Source organism: Myodes glareolus, chromosome 2, assembly GCF_982192425.1.
Source record: "Myodes glareolus chromosome 2, mMyoGla1.1, whole genome shotgun sequence".
Classification (NCBI taxonomy): Eukaryota; Metazoa; Chordata; class Mammalia; order Rodentia; family Cricetidae; genus Myodes; species Myodes glareolus.
The window spans coordinates 36,790,258-36,810,163 of record NC_142027.1 but is presented as its reverse complement, the minus strand read 5'-3'; the positions used below and the strand labels follow the sequence as shown (position 1 = coordinate 36,810,163).

The following is a 19,906-nucleotide window of genomic DNA, read 5'->3' as shown; positions in this document are numbered from 1 at the left end:
CTGAAAGATCAGTCATCTTTTTCATGAGTTTAGTTCAAACCATTATTTCTCATGTCAGTTTGTCAACTGACTTCTTTTTCTTCTAGCTCCATTTATTTTCCTAAATCACAGGCCTGATAATATCTCTCTCTACTGCAACAAGCCTCAACATTTCCTTCCGGCTGCCCCATCCGAACCATTCACAACATACAAAGCACTATACGTTCAAAATCAGAAAAAATGTGCACACAACTTAGTCTGACTAGGTGAAGGAACTGCCTAGCTGACTGGCTGCAGGTAACGTCTTCTGTGAAGGGGGAAGCAGTAGGCAGTGAACCTCTTTCACTGGATTCACTCCTCATTCCTCCACACTCGTTGGTATTGATGGTGCAGAGGGGGTTGAGTAGCCAAAGGAATTCACTATGTAATAATAGTCCCCTAAACTCGAGAAGCCCTATTTTTCAGTGACTTCGACAGATTCTATGGCACAGAACTGAACACTGCAGAACAGTGCAACAGCATGATCAGCCTGTGTTTTGGGTCAGGCAATCCCATTGCTGCACAGATAGATTTAGGCTGTGATCTACAGGGAGCCAAGACCTGAGATAAAAATCTAATTTAAAGTGTCGGCTGTATATTCTTAACCCAGTCTATTAGAAAACAAAAGTGAATGTGTGTTCACAGAAAACAAAAATTGTTAGTTCATCAAAGTGAATGGGTGTTCATTGCAAACAAAATTCCCCATATTCCTGAAATCCTGCAATCCTGCAGACCTTAACATATTTTCCAGCCAATGTCACCTAGTCACTGCTCTTTGTGATGTGACTGTGCTAAACGCCTGTGCTGGGAGAATGTTAAACTTTTTCACCATGCTGCTCCGTTTTCTGGTCTTTAATATCTGTTCTCTTTTGTGACTATTAAATCCTTAGTCAATTTTCATTGCCGACCTCAAACGCCCCCTTTTAAAAATGTTTTCCTAGACTAGAAATTGCCACCACCACCACCACTGCCACTGTCAACGCTGCTGTCATCATTAATCATCATGCTCCTCGTACCCCAGACTCCTCAGCCATCCTCCTCAGGCTGGCCTCAAACTCACTGTACAGCTTTAGAGCTTAGGGTGACTGAGCTTCCAATCCTTCAGGAGGAATAAAGGTGTACATGAGCATGTGCATCATTTTTTGTTGTTTTTTGAAGTATGATACGAGGTACCAGGAAGTCATACATTCGATGCCTGCACTGTCCCCAAAGCAGCTATATATTCAGTCCCTCATTTTCTTTCTTAATGGTGACTCATTTTCTTTGTATATATTAAATTTAGTTATTATATATTACTTTATAGATTTCCTTAGGGGAGCAGCTATATTTTATCATCATATTCACCTGAACCATGTAAGACAGTATGTGCCACATAGGAGCATTCAATGTTTGCACAGACAAAGGTGAACAGTTATAATATCAGACATGAAAAGGATGCCATGTAGGAAGAAAGAGAATGGAAAGACACCTAGAAAACATTCGCGCAGGGACATTTAGACTTGAGTGTCAGTCTGTCAAATTCCTCCGAGACAGATGGTGTAGCCAACGGTGGGTAATACCCTGCTGGATAGGGAGTGGAAGATTTTGAAAGGAAATGGATTTCGAGCTCTATAATGGAAAATCCCTGAGCTGCTTATAACTCGTTTTCAAGTGTTGGATTCCATGGCTAGATTAACTATAATCCAGAGCTGGCCTTTCTGTAAGTGAGAATAACCTGCAAGCTGCTTCTAAGTAATTGCAAATCTATAGATGAACCCATGACAGGGACTTAAAACAGTTCAAGACTAACAAAACTGGGAGGTTAAATAGAAAACAATAGATGCTGTTAATTATCCTTCCCTGGATCAAAGGCAACAAAACTTGGTCAATTCATTCAGGAAATGCAGTTAGTTATTGCTCTTCTTTGTCTTAGACACCCAAATTTTAGGCCACTTTTAGCTGTCTGCAAGGCTGAGACATGTAACATTAAAGGTAACTATTTTCTCTTTAGCTGGCCCTCAAAGATCAAACAAATCCTTTCAATATATAATACAAGGAGCAAATGTGCTGGGGAAAAATAATAGAATAACTGTAATGGAGACTGATTCTTGCGTGGACAGACTTTAAAGAGGTGGACTTTGAAGAAGACAATGAGCACTGTCTAAGGCCAGAATGAGTTCAGAGGAGAACAGGGCCATGCTGAAGACAGGAAAGGAAATACCAAGGTTTAAACAATTGTCTGTTCCACGTGGGTTTTTGTTCATGCTTATTTTTCTTAGTTTGTTTGTTTCTTTGTCTTGCAATGTCCTTACCTTTCCACCACCTTCTTTATTAACTTTCTCTTTTACTGTAATACTTGTCTTAGCAGTTGCTGAAATCTGCAGCTTGCCTCTTCTGTCACTTTCTCCCTCTGACGCAAAATATAAAAATTGTCCCTCTCCTGCCTTTGCTGTCAGCCACCTTCCTCACCTTCCCTCACTCCTCCCTCTTTCCCTCTTTTCTTCTTTCCTCCCTCTTTTTTCCTTCCTCCTTCCCAACCTTACTTCCTTTCATTTCTTGAGACATTGCCTCACTATAGTCCTTGCTTTTCTGGTGTAATTCTCCCGTCTCGACTTGCAAAATGAATGATTATAGGCATCAACCATGTCCACTAGTTTCTGAATATGCTTTTCAAAGTTTTTCATCAATAATAACAACTTGTGCGGACAAAAACACATGCCCGCTTATCTGCTTAACACAGACCAGACATGAACAGAATTTTATAGAAATGTTTAAGAAGCCACAAAGCATACTTAAAATGTAGAAGGATAAAATATTTGAGTATCAGTTAATGGGTAGTATAAACTTTATATTATTCTGGTTTACAACTTATTTTTACTCTATGACAGGTTTGAAGAGAAACCAAACCTAAATGGGTGCAAAAATTCTTTATAGTTAAATTAATTCATAAAATATTGGTAATAAAAATAATTTTTTAATTAGAATAAAACAGAAAAATATTTGCTGTTTTTTGGTACTTAGATAATATTAGTTTACATAAATCTGTATTTTCACAAAGGCTTTCCTATTCCAGAAAACTCAGTATGCATGAACTCTGGCCAAGCAGTTCCCTCAAGTTCAAGTTGAAATGTGAGGGGCATGTAGACATCATGACTGTAAGCAATCTTATAAATGGGAAGAGATCTTCTTTCCGAGAACTTCCCAAGAGCTTGACCAAATTCATCTGCAGAGTGTTTTAGGGATCTCCCAATTATTTTCAGAAACTTAACCTTACAGTACTGACTGAAAGTCAGTACATACTGTTGTGCTGGAAGACCTTCAAGGACTATGTTAGGAACTGTGAATTTAAAATTCAATTAGCTAAGGGTCTTTATCATTACTACCGCTCAAAGACAAGGGACAAGCACTTGCTTGATGGTGGAATAGCTATTTTCTAGACAGAAGCACATCTCTTGAACACAGGAAAGAAGTGTTCACGGAAGCCTATCTCAGAGTATCTTACATTGCTTCTGGTGTTATCAACAAGCCATGTGGAAAGAAGGTGAACCCCACTGCCTTTGTTCACATGGATATGCTTACCAGGAAATATGCTATAGCGCAACTTTCTCAGAATTTGATACAATTTCTCACAATTACAGATTTAACTTAAAATACATTAGTATTTCAAAGAGATCATCCAGGTGACTCTTGAAATTCCACACATTTTGAATAAAATAATATTTTTTTTGTAGGCTGAATACTATCTAAGTAAAACTCAACAAACGTCTGCTAAGCAAGAATTGAAAACCACAGAAAGAAAATTCCAGCATGACTGCATGGCTGATGTAGAAAATTTATATATGAGTGAGTGTGCCCACCTTTTCTTAATGTTTTCTTAAACATCATCTAACAAAGATACAATATATAAGACCACTGACATGGGAACAGTGACAATTTCACAGGGCAAGTCCATTAACTATGGAACCGTGATACTTGTTCATTCAATAATAGTAATGCCTAGATGAAGGGGTTCTTTCAAATTTAAAGTATATTAAATTGGAAGTAAGAATTTAAAATAATAGTTTCAGAGCAAATCATAACAAACATCACAATATTGGTGGGCTTTATCTAATTGTTTGAAATCCAAATCCAGAGGAGGCGAGAGAGAGAGAGAGAGAGAGAGAAATAAAATAAATCAAAATTCTGAATTTAGCTTGTCAAGTCTGATGTGGCAATGATCAGTTTCCCTCCTCTACACCTGCCAGCCCACTCTATGGAGTTTGGACTTTCCAGACCCAAAACAGCATGTACTAAATTATTAAAATCTTATATCTCTAACTCTTGGCATAGATACCCCTCTGTATCTCTCTGTCTGTCTTCATAGACACACAAATACTGTTTCTCTAAAGGATTTGACTGATACTAATATAATTCAAAGAGTTTTTTTGTAAAACAACTCATAAAACTAAAAACTACTCATGAAGTAAAGGTACCTCTGCAGTTTTACACACAGTGAACTGACAGTATTTTATTGAACCTCACCACCAGATACCATTCAAATATTTTCAGTTTGTGTTGGCATGAATGTATATAGTAAAATCTTAGGACAAAGTAATTAATAAAATATAGACCAGACTAATCTCCTAGTTTGAGTTAAATATAGCCCTGATCCATGAGATCATTCTCCCTGAACTGTGAAGAAATGTAAAACTTCAACCTTTGTGTCTATGCTTGGAACTATTGATGCTGCTGCTGTTTCTTCTCTACAGGACAAGGACTCCTGACTCCAGCTTTCCCAGCCTCTCCTCCCAGGTGGGGTTTGATCTGGGACTTTTCACAAGCACCCACTCACATGTGGGAAGCACCTCCATTCTTGTCTCACTTCCCAACACCTTCACTCACACACTGGTTCCCACTATCCGTGCTGCTCATTGTAGCGGTCACAGAGAGGTTTCTGGCCGCAGTGTTTGTGGCTGGAGAAAATCGAATCAAATCAGGTTGTGCAGGTGACTCCAGTGAGGACAAGAGCACCCGTAAAGTAATGCAGACAAGAAATGCAGCTGCCTGGCACCAACTGCAAGAGACAGCCAGGCCAGCTGCTCCCCTTGCACAGCTCATTCCCAGAAGCAGTTGCTAAGGCAGAAATAACTCCCAAGCTAATCTCCTATCATTGCAACAAGTATGTGGAGAACAAAAGGAAAATGGCAGGGTTTCTGCCAGAATCAAAGACCCAGGAAACAAATTTCCTCCCTTCAATGGTTCATTCTTTAAGACAGGAGATAAGTTCACGATGAGAAAAAAAATATGATCAGACACTAAATGACTAGAGCCACTTGATCTTTCGAAAGATAAAAAGAACAACACTCTTACTATTTATTTTTAAAGGAATAACTGCTGTCTCTAATTACCAGTGGAGGCACCCCACACACAACTTTGTTAAAGTTTTATTCTTTAAATGGTAAAACTTTAAGCTCTTTGAATTGTAATTAGGGCTCTGGAGAGAAGCATTGCAAAGCTCTCACTTTAAATGGTTTTAAAATGGTTTTTAATTTAGAAACAAAATGCATATCACAAATTCATTTTTCCCACAGCAGTACCGTAGTCATTGATGCTAGATTTAGATCTCTCCTATTAGGAAGTTGTCAAAAGGAGGAAATTATTAAGTTATGTTCAAAGGCCAGTTCTCATTTGGTCCCCACACTGGTGGTTTGTGAAACTCAAGCTATTATCACCTCCCTAGGCTAAGGGAATAGCAGGAAATGGGCAAAGGGAAGAGTGACACAGGTCCGTGGAGGTGAGCACTCGGGAAATGTGCATCTTAGCTTCAGGAACCCTGGAAGGAGAATGCCATCAAGTTAAAGTGACCTTTCAGTATTCCTTAGACTAAACTGTGAAACATTTTTTGAAAAGCATTAAATCTTTATTTATGGTAGGAATGTTTGAAATTCAAAAGATAAATGCCATTCGGGATGCAAGCATGTTCTAGGCATCTAATATGTAATGGGACACAGCTGTAATAACAGCCACTGAACCAGGGGCCTCTCTATATCATGTCATTAGTTGACTTGTTATAAGCTGATCTTCAAGCTCTTTTTATAAGGCCACTGGGGTAAGAAGGAAATATATCACACACTGAACATCTGTGCTTCTTTTATGAAGCACTCCTCGTATCAGTTTTCAAGCTGTTTCCAAGGCTACATATAACAGTCAAAAACACGGTTCTTAACTAGAAGAGTAGAAACTCAAAGGTTTCTATTTGCAAAGAGTAGAGAAGGCAAGATCTGGGCTCTGTCTTGGGCTCCAGTAGTCATTCATTTTTTGCTTATTTCAGTGTCTTTATCAGTTTCTAGCCTATATGCCCTCTACATAAGAGTCTGAGAGCGAACATCATTTTCTTTGTGAGATGTTACTCAGAAAACAAATGCCAAGTGCTCAAGCCATTGTTGTAGTTAATTTCCATATTGAGAGACTGCAAGTAAACCCTACACAGCCCTATCAGCTGTGGTTCTCATGGTGCCTCCTTCCTTTCCATAGATCCTCCCAGTCCTATAAAAGGTTGTATCTTATTGTCAGTGTCGAAATGACCAATAATGCGAATTCTGATTAATAGGATTCCTGACAAGTGAGTTACATAGCAGAAATAAGTAAGGATATATTATATCTGTGTGAAATATTGCATTCTATACCAGTAGGACGCTGAATTCAACAACATGTATAAACACAGACAAATTAATTGATAACACTGAACTGACTGATGGGAGCCTCCTGGACAGTTGCAAAGATGTTCTTTAAAAAAGGCCTCAAGGAAGAAGAAGATCATTTTATCTCACAGTACCAAGTTTGTTTATTTGTTTGTTTGTTTCGAGACTATTTTATCATAGCAGCAGAAACTTATACAATTCAAAGTGTATCTTTTTCTTCTCTTGCTATGAAGAGCATAGGAATCTATCAACCAAACTACATCTGTCTATCTATCTAGTCTTTCTACCTATCTATCTGCCTACCGTGTATGTATGTATGTTTGTTGTATATATGTAATATATATGTATGTATCTATCTCTCTAACTAGATATCCATCAATTTTTCATATATGCATGTATGTATGTATGTATCTATCTATCTATCTATATATACCTACCTATTTAGCAATCTGTCCATCTTTATTCTATTTATGTATGCATATATGTCTATAAGTATGTATGTATTCACATCTATCTATCTGTCTGTCTGTCTATCTATCTATCTATCTATCTATCTATCTATCTATCTATCTACCTGTCTGTCTGTCTATCTATCTATCTGTCTATCTATCTATCATCTATCTTGTCTACCTATCATCTATGGATGTATATAAATAAGTATGTCTCTATATATCTATGTATCTATCTTTCTATGTACCTACCTATCATCATATATCTACCTGTCTGTACCCTTCCTTTTTGAGGGAGATAATGTTTTATCATACACCTCAGACTGGCCTTGAAATCTTCAGCCTTCTGTGCTCGTTAGTTTCAGAACTGGGGATTTGTACTTGTGATAGTATTTCTTTTTCAAGTCATATGTGGTAGGTATGTTTTTTTTGTGTGTGTGAGAGAGTGAGAGAGTGAGAAAGAGAGAGAGAGAGAGAGAAAGAGAGAGAGAGGTATTAGAATGAGAATCATGTAGAATGTGTAGGCTCTTATGTTTATACTTAAGCAATGAGGAAAAATGATGATTCCATTGGATAGAGTTAGCTACTATCTGAATGCAAGATAAATTACTAGTTGTCTTCAATCAGCTGCAGGTGCTTCTTGGAGCTTCTTGGCAGCTGGCCTGCCTGACTTTCCACAGCCAAACCAATCAATTTCATGCAGGGTTTTTAGAACTTTTCAAATCTCCTTGATGGGAGCTCCTTGAAGATATTCACCACATCTTAATCATCATTTTGTTCATAGTGCATGAGGTATAGTAGGTGTCTCACAGTAGGTGTTCTATCAATGCTCAGGAAACACACAAAACAACACCTAATCAAGTGTGTTATTTGTTGCCAAATGAAACCATAATTTAGCTAAAAAAAATGTTCAGGTCTTTGAGAGTGAGTCTATTGTTAAATATTCTATATTTTCATTTAAAATACTACCAAGTATTGATCACTCAACATATAATCAGTACTTTATGAAATACGATTTTATACATTTGTTCTTCCAATCTCAAAGTTGTATCATACAATCTGAAAAGAATGTGCAAGATGTTTAAGAGTAAAACTAGAAAGATTAGTCATTGGCTAAAGTGTTTGATGTATAGACATGAAGATCTGAGTTCAGTTTTCCAGTACCCACATAAAATCTACATGAGTTTTCATGCACCTGTAACCTTAGGTCTAGGGGAAACAAAGAGATACAGAGATCCTGGTGGGCAGGATGGTCACAGGCCAGTCAGTTTAGAAAAAGTAGTGAACTTAAGGTTGATATGAAGAACAGTGGAGAATGATATGCAACCCCACATGCATGGCCATGAGAATATATCTGAACACATATATGCATACACATGAGTATACAAACACACACACATACACAGAGACAATAAAACTAACCTAGCTTAAATTTGTCAAAGAGAGAAGAAGCATTGTTCTTTCTAATCTGATAGACCTTATTAGCCTGTGAGAGAACTTTATACCTTCTAAAATTTTGTATTCTCAATTCATCATGCCTTTACATATACAAACTTATCAAGATATACACATATAAATACAAATCATTGTAAAAACCCTGATTATTTTCTATATTTTTGATATTAGGATTTTAATAAAAAATAATCTTGTATGTACAACAATCTGAGCTGATGAAAATAACTCAGATTAATACTTCTGAAGTGAAATTGATGAGATTCACCAACAAAAGTCTTATTCAACTATGTAAATTCACACTAAGAAATGTTTTTTGTTATAACTCACAATCCATAGCAGAAATACTAGCAATATATCTCACTAGTCAACCGTAAAACACTGTCTGAAATAATTTTAATAGAAGAAAAATAAAATAGGGTTAATTCAATTAAACAAACATAGAGTCTTCTAGAAATATCTATAGCATGCTAATCTATGTAACCAAGTGTTGTAAGCCTAGCACTAGAGGAAACACAGTGATACAAAGATTCTGGGGTCAGGATGGTCATAGGTCAGGCAGTCTAGACAAAGAAGTAAACTTCAGGATGATGTGGAGAGGAATGGTGGAAAATATACAACCCCACATGCATGGTCATAGGAACACACCTGAATATATGTGTGCATACACATAAATATATGCACACACACACACACACACACACACACACACACACACACACTCACACACAATAAAACTAACCTAATGTGTTTTTTCTTGTTTTGGTGTTGGTTTTTGTACAGAAATTTGAGCTCACTATAGCTAAGCCCTCACCAAGCCATAGCCCCAGTCTTATTATTTGGTACTGTGGAAAAATCTGTATTATAGATAGAATCTTAAAATCATAAAAAGTCAACCATTTGTTCATGTCGCAGGAATATTAGTAGAACAGTTGACAACAGTTTATTGGTGAATATGAGTAAGGTCAACGTTAATGCTTTGATTTTATTGAAGTTTCAAGTTTGTCATTCTTTAAAAAGTTGTTCTGAAAATTTAGAAATAACAGAACATATTATTTACTGTTAACTTTTCAATGGGAAGATACAGATAAAGCCTGTGGCAAAAATTTAATTTGTTAAAAAAATCTAGTTGAAAGTATATTGTCATAATATATACAATTACCTTCTTTTTCTTTTTTCATTTCTTTTTTCATTTTGGTTTTTTGAGACATGGTTTCTCTGTGTAACAGTCCTGACTGTCCTGGAATTCACTTTGTAACCTAGGCTGGTCTTGAATTCACTAAGATCTGCTTTCCTATGCCTCCCAAGTGCTGGGATTAAAGGCATGTGCCACCACCACCCAGCAACAACTATCTTACTTTTTAACATTTGAGTAATATGGGCAAAGAATTATTTTCAGAAACTCTATGAATACATTCAAAATTCCAATGTTTATTTAAATAAAAAGATCAGACTACAGGAAAATGGTAAGTTTGGAACTGTGCTCTTAAAGAATGAAGAAATAAAGTAAATCAGGAAAAAAAAGTGCTTCCAAAGAGCAACAATATGGATAGGATACATCTACAAATCAAGTTCTGAGCCTAAGATTCCGAGATCATTGCAGAAGAGGAAGAATATGATCCACACAGAATCAGGTAATTGAATGTTAACCCACAGGGAGTGCACAGTTATACGTTGTGACCTTGTTGGAGTAGGTTTGGCCTTGTTGGTGAAAGTGTGTGGCTGTGGAGGAAGGCTTTGAAGTCATATGCCCGTAAGCTAGGAATAGTGTCACAGTTTCTTTGTGTTGCTTGAGGATCAAGATGTAGAACTCTTAGCTCATTCTCCAGGACCATGCCTATCTGTACGCTGCTGTGCATCTCACATGACTAAACCTCTAAAACTGATAGGTAGCCTCAATTAAACGTTTTCCTTTATAAAAATTGCTGGGCTCATGTTGTCATTTCACAGCAATAGAATCACTAAGACATTAGAGGAATAGGGAGTTCGCTGTGAGATTGTGTTTCCTTATAATATCAGGAGCTACATCCACAAAGTTTCACTATGACTGCCTAAACATGAGCTAAGCAAGAATAACAAGAAGAAACATGTAAAAGTGAACAGGGGAAAGCCCATTACCCTCAGCCCTACACAAAGACCTAGAGACAATTAAGGAATGCTAAAAGTTTCCAGTTGCTTATCTAATACCTATGCTCACTCTTGAAACAATGTGTGTGTGTGTGCGTGTGTGTGTGTATGTGTGTGTGTGTGTGTGTGTATGTGTGTGTGTGTGTGTGTGCAATCTTACCCAGCCTGATCTGATTGAATTTATGTATTTTGGAATATACATATATGTACATGCACTTAATAAAATAGAAGACAATGAGGCAGAGAGATTGTAAGAGCCAGAGAGGATAGTTTACACCCAGGAAGCAATAATTTCCAGACACCACAGGATTGATACAAACTAAACTCACACTGTGGCATCCTGCACAGGGCCTGTACAGGTTCAAGTTACAAGGTGTCCCAGTGATGGATCCACTCAACAGGAGGAAAATGATGCCTGATATTGGAGAAATAGGCAACAATCTAGGGCTAGTGATGTCATGGGCTTTAGAGGAGAATCTTATATCACAACCTAACTAAACTAGCTTAATTCCTAATTGCTCGTAAAATACTTATTCTCATACAGGTGAGTGTGTTTCCCACCCCTCATCAAACAAACTACTTTGACAACAGATTATAGAAATCCAAAGTTGGTCAAAAGTCAGAGAACAAATCATCACATCATGCCCAATACTAATGACTCATCTACACCTCAAGTCCTGTACCCAAGATTCAGGGAACATCATACAAGAGAGAATGGAAGGAATATAAGAACCAGAAGATCATGAAATCTTTTGTGAGATTGCTAATTCCTGAAAATGATGGGAAATCTTCATCCAACCACATGGCTGCCTAAAGAAGACCGAAACACCACCAATAGACATGCTACCATGAAAGAGTAAAATTTCATGGGCTGGTAACACTAGACAAGAAACAACAGACAATTAAAAAATAATAATAACAGAATAAATAGCCTTTTCCAGAGATGAACTTCCTAAATGGCTATTCAATACAAATCGGTCATCCCTGAAATTATATATATATATATATATATATATATATATATATATATATATATATATATATATATATATATATGTAACACTAAATGGACTGGGAAATTTGTATTCATATTTTGTCAATTTATATATGCATACATAACAAAGAAAAGAAAACCATAAATTTGAGAGGGAACAGGGAGGGGTGCCACTGGATGAGTTGGGAAGAGAAAAGAGAAGGAGGGAAAGGTCATAGTTATATTTAACAACAAATAATGACAAGAAAGGCAATGAATTTGGAAGAAAACAAGAAGGATTATGTGGGAGGGTTTTGAATGAGAAAAGAGAAGAAAAGAGAAGATGGAAATGATGTAATTATATTAAAAACTCAAATAAATAAAATAATTTTAAAACATCCTAATTTCAAATATTTTACTTTTTAAAAAAGAAAGTAAGGAGAAAATCATCTGAGTATTAGGGAGTAAATGATGAGATCCAGTCTTAAGAATATTGGATACAACAGAGGTAATTTTGTGCAGAGTCTCCCTTTAAAAGCCCAATGGTAATAAATAGCAATGGTCAGGTTTACTGTTGCTGGTCATAACAGATAGCTCTATGACCACTCTACATCTTCTGGTCAGCACTACTGTTCTTTGATTCGTGGAACAAAGCATAAACAGCAACGTGAGAATGATGTGGAAGTAGAGTTGGATGGGGAGATAAAGGAGGCTGGAATCCTTTTGAAATATTGGGAAAGTGTCTGGATTTTTTCCAGCAGAAGCATTTGAACAGACAGAGAAATCAAAATTTTATAAATTCTCAGACTCTGTCCCTTCATCCAATCTGAATTTGTTATCTGCCATAGGATACTTAAAAGTCATCTGTCCAATGGTGGAGATTAAGACTAAACAGATGTATATTCCACCCAAGGAATGTACGTTTCCAGAAGTGAAAGTTAAATATTCCTACTTGGAGGAATAAGGTAAAAGGTGGCAATTTATTTTAGACTGTAACTTTAATTTGTTTATTTTACAATCTGTAATTCTTCCTCTACATGTTTGACTTCCACAGTGATGGATACAATCTTTATATAGGAACCATGTCTATGTTTTTAATCTCACTGGCTTTGCGCAAGCATCGAGAGCTAGGAACTGATATCCGAATTTACCACATAATCCTCTACAATTTAGAAGGTGCCTTATCAAGTGGTTATCTGGAAGCTTTAACAGTGTAATCAAGAGGGGGATCAGTAAACTCAATCTCAGAAACTAAATTAAAAGGGACACATTCACTTTTGGCCTCTATAGCCATGTCAAAGATAGAGAGAACAGAAGGAATTGAAACACGGAGGCATTATATCCAGCACAGCCACATCCTTCAAATGCCTGGGAGGTTACTTTTATAAGCCTACCAGTCCATTAACCTTCACAGGAATAAGAATAAAATAAAAGAAAGAGGCGTTCTCAATAGACATGGTGCTGCTTACATATAACCATGCAGATACACCTCACCCTGGGGACTGAAGATAAAGAAAGAACCTCTGCCCCCACCGGCATACAAAATGCTACAGGCACCATATGATAAACGTATCATTTCTGATGTTCAGCACTGGGTCAAATCTGCTATTGAAAGAAAGAGGAGTCAGTTTAGGAAGAGTCAGAGGGGACTTCTAGTGGACCTCTGCCCCATTCACTGATTTATAACAGGCAGTGGGGGTGGGACGCACAATCTCATCTTTTTTGTAAGATCCGAGTCTTCTCCTCCTTGAATCTTTGCCACTCCCCTCTCAGTGGATATATTCAGAACTATTCATTTTCTGATTAATGCATTACCTGAAGCCAGAGGGGAATGATAAGATAGGGCAGAGGAGCTCCTGCTTGTTTTTAAACGTTCTTGTTTGACTTAGGCTATAATTAGAGCACAGATTGATGCTCCTGTTTAAAGGCAGTAAGTCAGCTTGAAATAGAGGATTTCAGTAAATCATTTATCACATCATTAGAACTATAGAATTCCGGTGTTCACTAGACAGGGAAAATCCATAGTCACGTAATATATAACATTATTATTGTTCATCTTTCTATATAAAGATAGTTAAATAAACTCATTACACCTCTTTTTAACAGAAGTGTAAATATGAAACACCATTAACTGTAGCAAAGGCAAAGCCTTTGTCTGTGAGACTGGGATCTAGCATAGAAAGGGGCAAAACAAGTTTCCTAATAATGATTAAAGTAATGGTTGATAAAAAACACTGAAAAGTCACACATTTCCACAGATGGTGTTTGTGCATCACTAAGAAAGAAGTTACAGAAAACTGCATTTTCACTCAGATAAGGGATTAGAAGCAACGTTAGGGCAACAACAACATAAATGAGACATAGGACTGAGAATTACAAAGGCAACCACTGGTAGATATTCTCTGAAAGGAGTAATAGTCCATTATCCTGTGAGGGACAGGGACAGGAGGAGGGTGCTAGTCCTAAAATACTGAGGTTTCTTTTTTATAACCTGATTCCCAGAGGATGAAGGTGGACTGAGATACTGAGTTTAGGGAATTACTTAGCAGGTTTGAGGCTAAGCCTTTCCTGGTGTATTTCTTACTTGCTGAATTATAACTACCAGAATTTGAGCTACTTGTAAAGAATATTACCACCCAGCAAAGGCATATTACAGACAAATTCTCCAGTGTCAGCTCTGGATGATCCTTCTGAGCTATGGTTAAGTTAACCTTATTCAGACAGCCAAAGGAAATGCTCTAGCATCATTTGTACTGCTTTGGTAAAATACTTGTAAAATGATATTAGGAGAGAAAGTTTTCTTTTATCTCATGAGTCTATGTAATAGTCCATTGTTTGGGGGAGTGTCATGTGATAGGAATTTTAAAAAGCCGGTCATGTGGCACCTGTACTGAAGAACAGGGAGAAGCAAATGCATGCTTGCTCAGTTGCTGGCTTCCCTGTATTCAGCTAAAACTCCCCACTCTTAAAAAAAATTAAAAGCAAAACAAAACAAACAAAATACTATGATACTTTAGGACTTCCTCACAATACTAAATAAATAACTAAATATGAATCCAGTTTAACCCATATATATTTTTAAACTGTCTGTCTGGCCTTTGCAAGCCTCTAATACCTTTTAAGTTCTTCGAGGGGCCCCTTTGCCACCTCAGGGTTTCAACTAGGCAGCAATACATTTAAAATACTTTTGAAATTCCCTTGCAAGTATGTTTTATTCTGGTTCAGATAATTAAATCGAATTACTAATGTACCACAATTGTCTGAGCAAGAGATTGGAGAAGAATCTGGGGTTTCTCTTCCATCTCCCCATGCAGCCATGTTTTCCTCGCTTGCTCTGCCCACACAGGGCTTGGATGGACATGACAGCTGAAGTCTGACGTCGCCCAAGTGTACTCACCAGCCTGATTAGTCGTGATGCTGACTGCAGCAAACTGCCTCGGTGGTGAGCTCAGCTCTGACACCCCATTAATGGCATCGATCTCAAAGGTGTAGTTAGTGTGGGCCAGGAGGTCTGTCACTGTCACCGTGGTGTTGGTGAGTCCGAGCTGCCGAGGGAGGAAGCGGACGTTGGGGCTGCATGGTTCACACTGCCTCATATTCCACCCACATTTTTTACATATGATGTTGAAGGTAATATCTTTCCGGCCTCCTGTGTCCAGGGGCCAGCTCCAGTCCAGGATAACTGAGGTCTCGTTTATGTTAGAGATAACATTTCTTGGTGCGGATGGAGGGCCTGAAAAGTAGTTCCACAAAGATTAATGAATATCGCCTCTCATTTCTACTAAACAGGAAATGGGTAACTAATAAAGGATGTGAAGATGTACATATCTATCCTGTCCTTATTATCGACTCTAATTCATCCTCAGAGGATCCATGAGATTATAGGCACATGGATTCAAGAGGAACGATCTCGCCCGGCTATGAACTGGAAATTTCTACTCATGATTGAGGATCTATTTACAATGTCCAACAAAGAAATTTAGTACTAAATTCAATACCCTGGTGAATAGTTATGAAAACTTCAGTATTATGTTTATAAATCTTAGTTCCTGCCCCTGAACTTTTTAATTTACCGTGATCTATGACCAAGAGATAGAAAAAGATAATAAAAATCCCCAAACCTAAATCCCCGTTTGTAACCTCCTCTATCCTGCGGAGTAAATTCGTTGTGAGATTCTTGAGTCAGATAGACAATTTCGCTTACTTTATACGGTGCTGCATTGCAGGAAATTCTTTAAAAACAAATTCATTTTTGTGTGATAAATGAGTCAAGCATGAAGAAGGAAGCAGAGAGTTTTCAGTTTGCATATGGAAAACAGAAAGAAATGGGCGATGCTTCACACACACACACACACACAAACACACACACACACACACAAACACACACACACCTCAAAAACAAACAGCACAGTCACAGGATAAAACAAACCAAACCAAACATGGAGCATGGGTTGCAGCAGAACTACTCACGGGTACAAGCCATGGATGGAGGGTCTTTGTCTGCCCGGAAATAATTATTCTCACACCTGCAGTTCATTGAACCATCTTCATGTGTCGAGCTGTGTGGTGGGCACTTAGCACACTTGGCAATACCATCTGAGGCCTTGTAGAAGCCTGGTCGACAAGCTGCAAACAAAATGGCTCTTTTAAAATTTCTGCAGTTGTTTTGCATCTTGAAATGTGTAAAACAGATTGCTGGATGTCAGAGCACTAATTTTTTTTATGAGAAAAATGAATTTGTCGCCTCCCATAATTTACAGAAACAAGTAATGTGGGCAGTGTGATTTCCCCTTGTATTCATTTGAATTTGATTTGCACCAAATGTCTAGGGAAATAAACACCCCGAAAAAAAGTCCCAAGATTAAGATCATTGTGGCACTAAAGTATGGTGAGGTTTTCTGCGCGTTTCTCACAGCTTTACTTGGCATTGGACATTTTGTGGTGAGAATAAGGCAAACTTATGTCAGGAGGCCGTCATTCTGATTCTAAAATACGGGGCACTGTGTGTCCTCTCTGCACTGCGGTTACCACTAAACTGCCTGTTGACATGCTTTTACATTTCTATCTGTATAGAGCTTTGCATTGACTACCTTAAGGGGCAGAAAAGAAAAAAAAATCACGGTGTGCCGCATATCTGAAGATTGTTAAGGGATTTTCCTGAGCGATTATTATTACTATTTGTCTGGATAATGTCTCTTAACTTCTAGGACAATGGCACACCCACAGGATTTAAATTCATTTCCTTATCTCCATCTGAAACAGAAAACAGTTTTCTCATTTACACTGTTGTAGGTATGAATTGTAAAAGTTTCTTGCAAATTAAAACTATGTCGACATTTTTTTTTCTGTGCACATCTCTGCATAATGTAGTTTTATAAGTCCAATAAGCTGCTTGTCAAACAGAGGGCTGTCTCCCATTACTTTCATTTAGTCCGGTGGAACATCTAACATGTTCCTCTGTTGCATTTGAATAATTGAAAAACACATTGGGAACTGAAATCACTGTAAAGTTTCTAACAAGAGTTTTTTTTTTTAGAAATTATAATAGGGAAGGAATTTAGCATCCAAATTCTGGTCTTTATGTTTTAAAATTCAAATGAAATGATTCCTTGAGATAGGATGGTTCGTGGCCTTTGTACATACATTAGCATGCACAGAGTTTAACCAAATTTAATAATTTTCTTCTATCAATTTTGTCTCGTGAATGAAGTGCTATATTCATTTAAAGATAATTTATGTGGACAACTCATAACTTCTTCAGCATAAATCTCAATTCAAAAGGAATCAGCTCCACATACACAATGAACTCACTCTTATTCACTCCTAGAGATACAAGGATGGTTCAACATATGAAAATCAACATTGTCCACCATCTAAACAAACTGAAAAAAAATCTGATCATCTCATTAGATGCTGAAAAAAGCATCAAATAAAACTCAACATTTCTTCACATTAAAGGTCTTGAAGAGATCAAGGATACAAGGACTGTTTTCTAAACATAATAAGGGCGATATACAGCAAGCTGACAGCCAACATCAAATTAAATGGAGAAAAACTCAAAGCGATTCCACTACAATCAGGAACAAGACAAGGCTGTCTACTAGCTTTATATCTATTCAACATAGTACTCGAAGTTCTAGCTAGAAGAATAAGACGACAAAGGGAGTTCAAAGGGACACTAATTAGAATGGAAGAATTCAAACCTTTGCTATTTGCAGATGATATGATAGTATACATCACTGACCCCAAAAATTCTACAAGGGAACTCCTACAGCTGATAAACAGTTACAGTAATGTGGAAGGATGCAAAATCAAGTAAACCAAAAGTAGCTCTCCTATAAACAAATGATAAAGGGACCGAAAAGAAATCAGAGAAACATCACTGTTTACAATAGCTACAATAACAAAATACCTTGGGGTAAACTAATCAAAGACGTAAAAGACCAGCATGACAAGAACTTTAAGTCTTTGACAAAAGAAATTGTGAAAAATATCAGAAAATGGAAAAATCTCCCACACTCTTGGACAGGTACAATCAAGACAGTGAAAGATACTGGAAATCCTACCATAAGCAATTCGATTCAATGAAATCCCCATCAAAATCCCAGCACAATTCTTCACAAACCTTGAAAGAACAATACGCAACTTTATATGGAAAAAACAAAACCCAGAATACTCAAAGTTTCTTGAAATAAACTGAGAAAGATACAGAAGTTGAAGGGACCATTAGAGTCACATAACTGATAAAAATCATTCATGCAGTCTTGCTGTTTTCTAGTTCCTAATAAGATTGTCTATTCCAGGATGATTTTGCAATATACGAATTAACTTTTGTTGTTACACTGAGGTACTAATGAATAAATCCTATTATCTTAATCCAATCTGCACTGTAATGCACATATCCACTCCCACTGCCCTTAAGCACTTTTAGAAACCATACCTCACATCCTATCATGCCACCGGAAATGATAAAAATTACATAAACAAAACATATATTCAGCTTCTGCTTTCAATTTAATTCATTACAAAATGGCTTTTAATTTTCAGGCAGGGTTTGCTGAGTCTTTAAGAACTTAAGTTGCAGTGTGCTGTTGTAGTTGTTATTTTGTTTGCTTGTAAATTTATCTGCATGTTTTTGTTTGAGGCTTTTACAATTTCAACATATGGCATAAGGGTATTCACTAAGTACTTGATCAGTTTTTCTTCATGTTGTAAATGCCTATGTGATATTTTTAAAATGAAAAAGCCATGCCTTAACTACATTGCACTCCATCTGTATTATTGATAACACTTGAATATAGCTATGTTCAATAAGTCTATGCACTAGAAGATAGCTGTAGTTAGTAAGTCTACAAGCTACAAACATGGCTCAAGGTAGAAAGGAGAATTTGTTCAATCATTGTTGCATAATAATAGTGATAATAAAATTAGCTACAAACATATTCAGTTTAATAAACACTTGACAATTAACAAATTTTGCTTAGAATATTGGATAGGCATGAAGGGATACTCATCTCCAATTCTAATCACAACAAAAGGGCTTTGGAAAGGCTTGGTGGGGTATGCCTGTAATCTCAGCCCTTGGAAAGCATAGGCAGGCGGATCTCTGTGAATGCCAGGTAGGCCCAGGGCTACACATGAGACACTGTCTGAAAAAAAAGTTCGGGGGCACTTTTGAAATGTTAAGTGAGCTATAGACATCCACAGATGGAGTGTAATTTGAGAGGCATCATGAAACTTGAGTCGGAAGTAGACAGTAAGACTTAATTAAATCCACAAATAGATCAATATGTGTAAAGGCAAATTACTATTTAGTGACATATTGCCAGCATTGTGCCAAAACCCTTAATCTTGCTTGTTAATAGAGTTCTGATTTTGTCAAGCGTTGTACCCTGCCATGTACTCCCTTATTCATATTTTATGTCAACTATGAATCAGTGGCAAAAGTAAAAGCAAAAATTGTGACCAAAATAATAGAATACTCAAGATGGACAAATAAAACTGTCTGCTTTTGTTTATTATACATAATTCTTACCTTAACTGTGAGAACATTATGCCTATAACTACAGTAGCTTACAAGAGACTGAAATCTAAGAAAGTCAGAGGAATATGTACCATTTACTCAATGACTCACCAACACCTGTCTGGAAATTTCTTGAAGTTAGAAAGATCATGGCTCACATTAATGCAAACAAACAAACAAACAAATAAACAAATAAAGCAGAGCT

General features: G+C 37.0%; 1 protein-coding gene across 2 annotated transcripts in view; it reads right to left on the bottom strand.

Moving 5' to 3' along the window:
- Epha3 (EPH receptor A3) overlaps window positions 1–19,906 on the bottom strand; it is a 303,404-nt gene that overhangs the window by 84,524 nt on the left and 198,974 nt on the right. For both annotated transcript variants that reach the window (XM_085685664.2, XM_048422806.3), the window contains exons 4-5: window positions 16,149–16,304; window positions 15,076–15,411 (exon numbers count right to left, since the gene is read on the bottom strand). In XM_085685664.2, coding sequence (XP_085541790.2) covers window positions 15,076–15,411; window positions 16,149–16,304 — 492 coding nt within the window. The remainder of the gene's footprint in view (window positions 1–15,075; window positions 15,412–16,148; window positions 16,305–19,906) is intronic.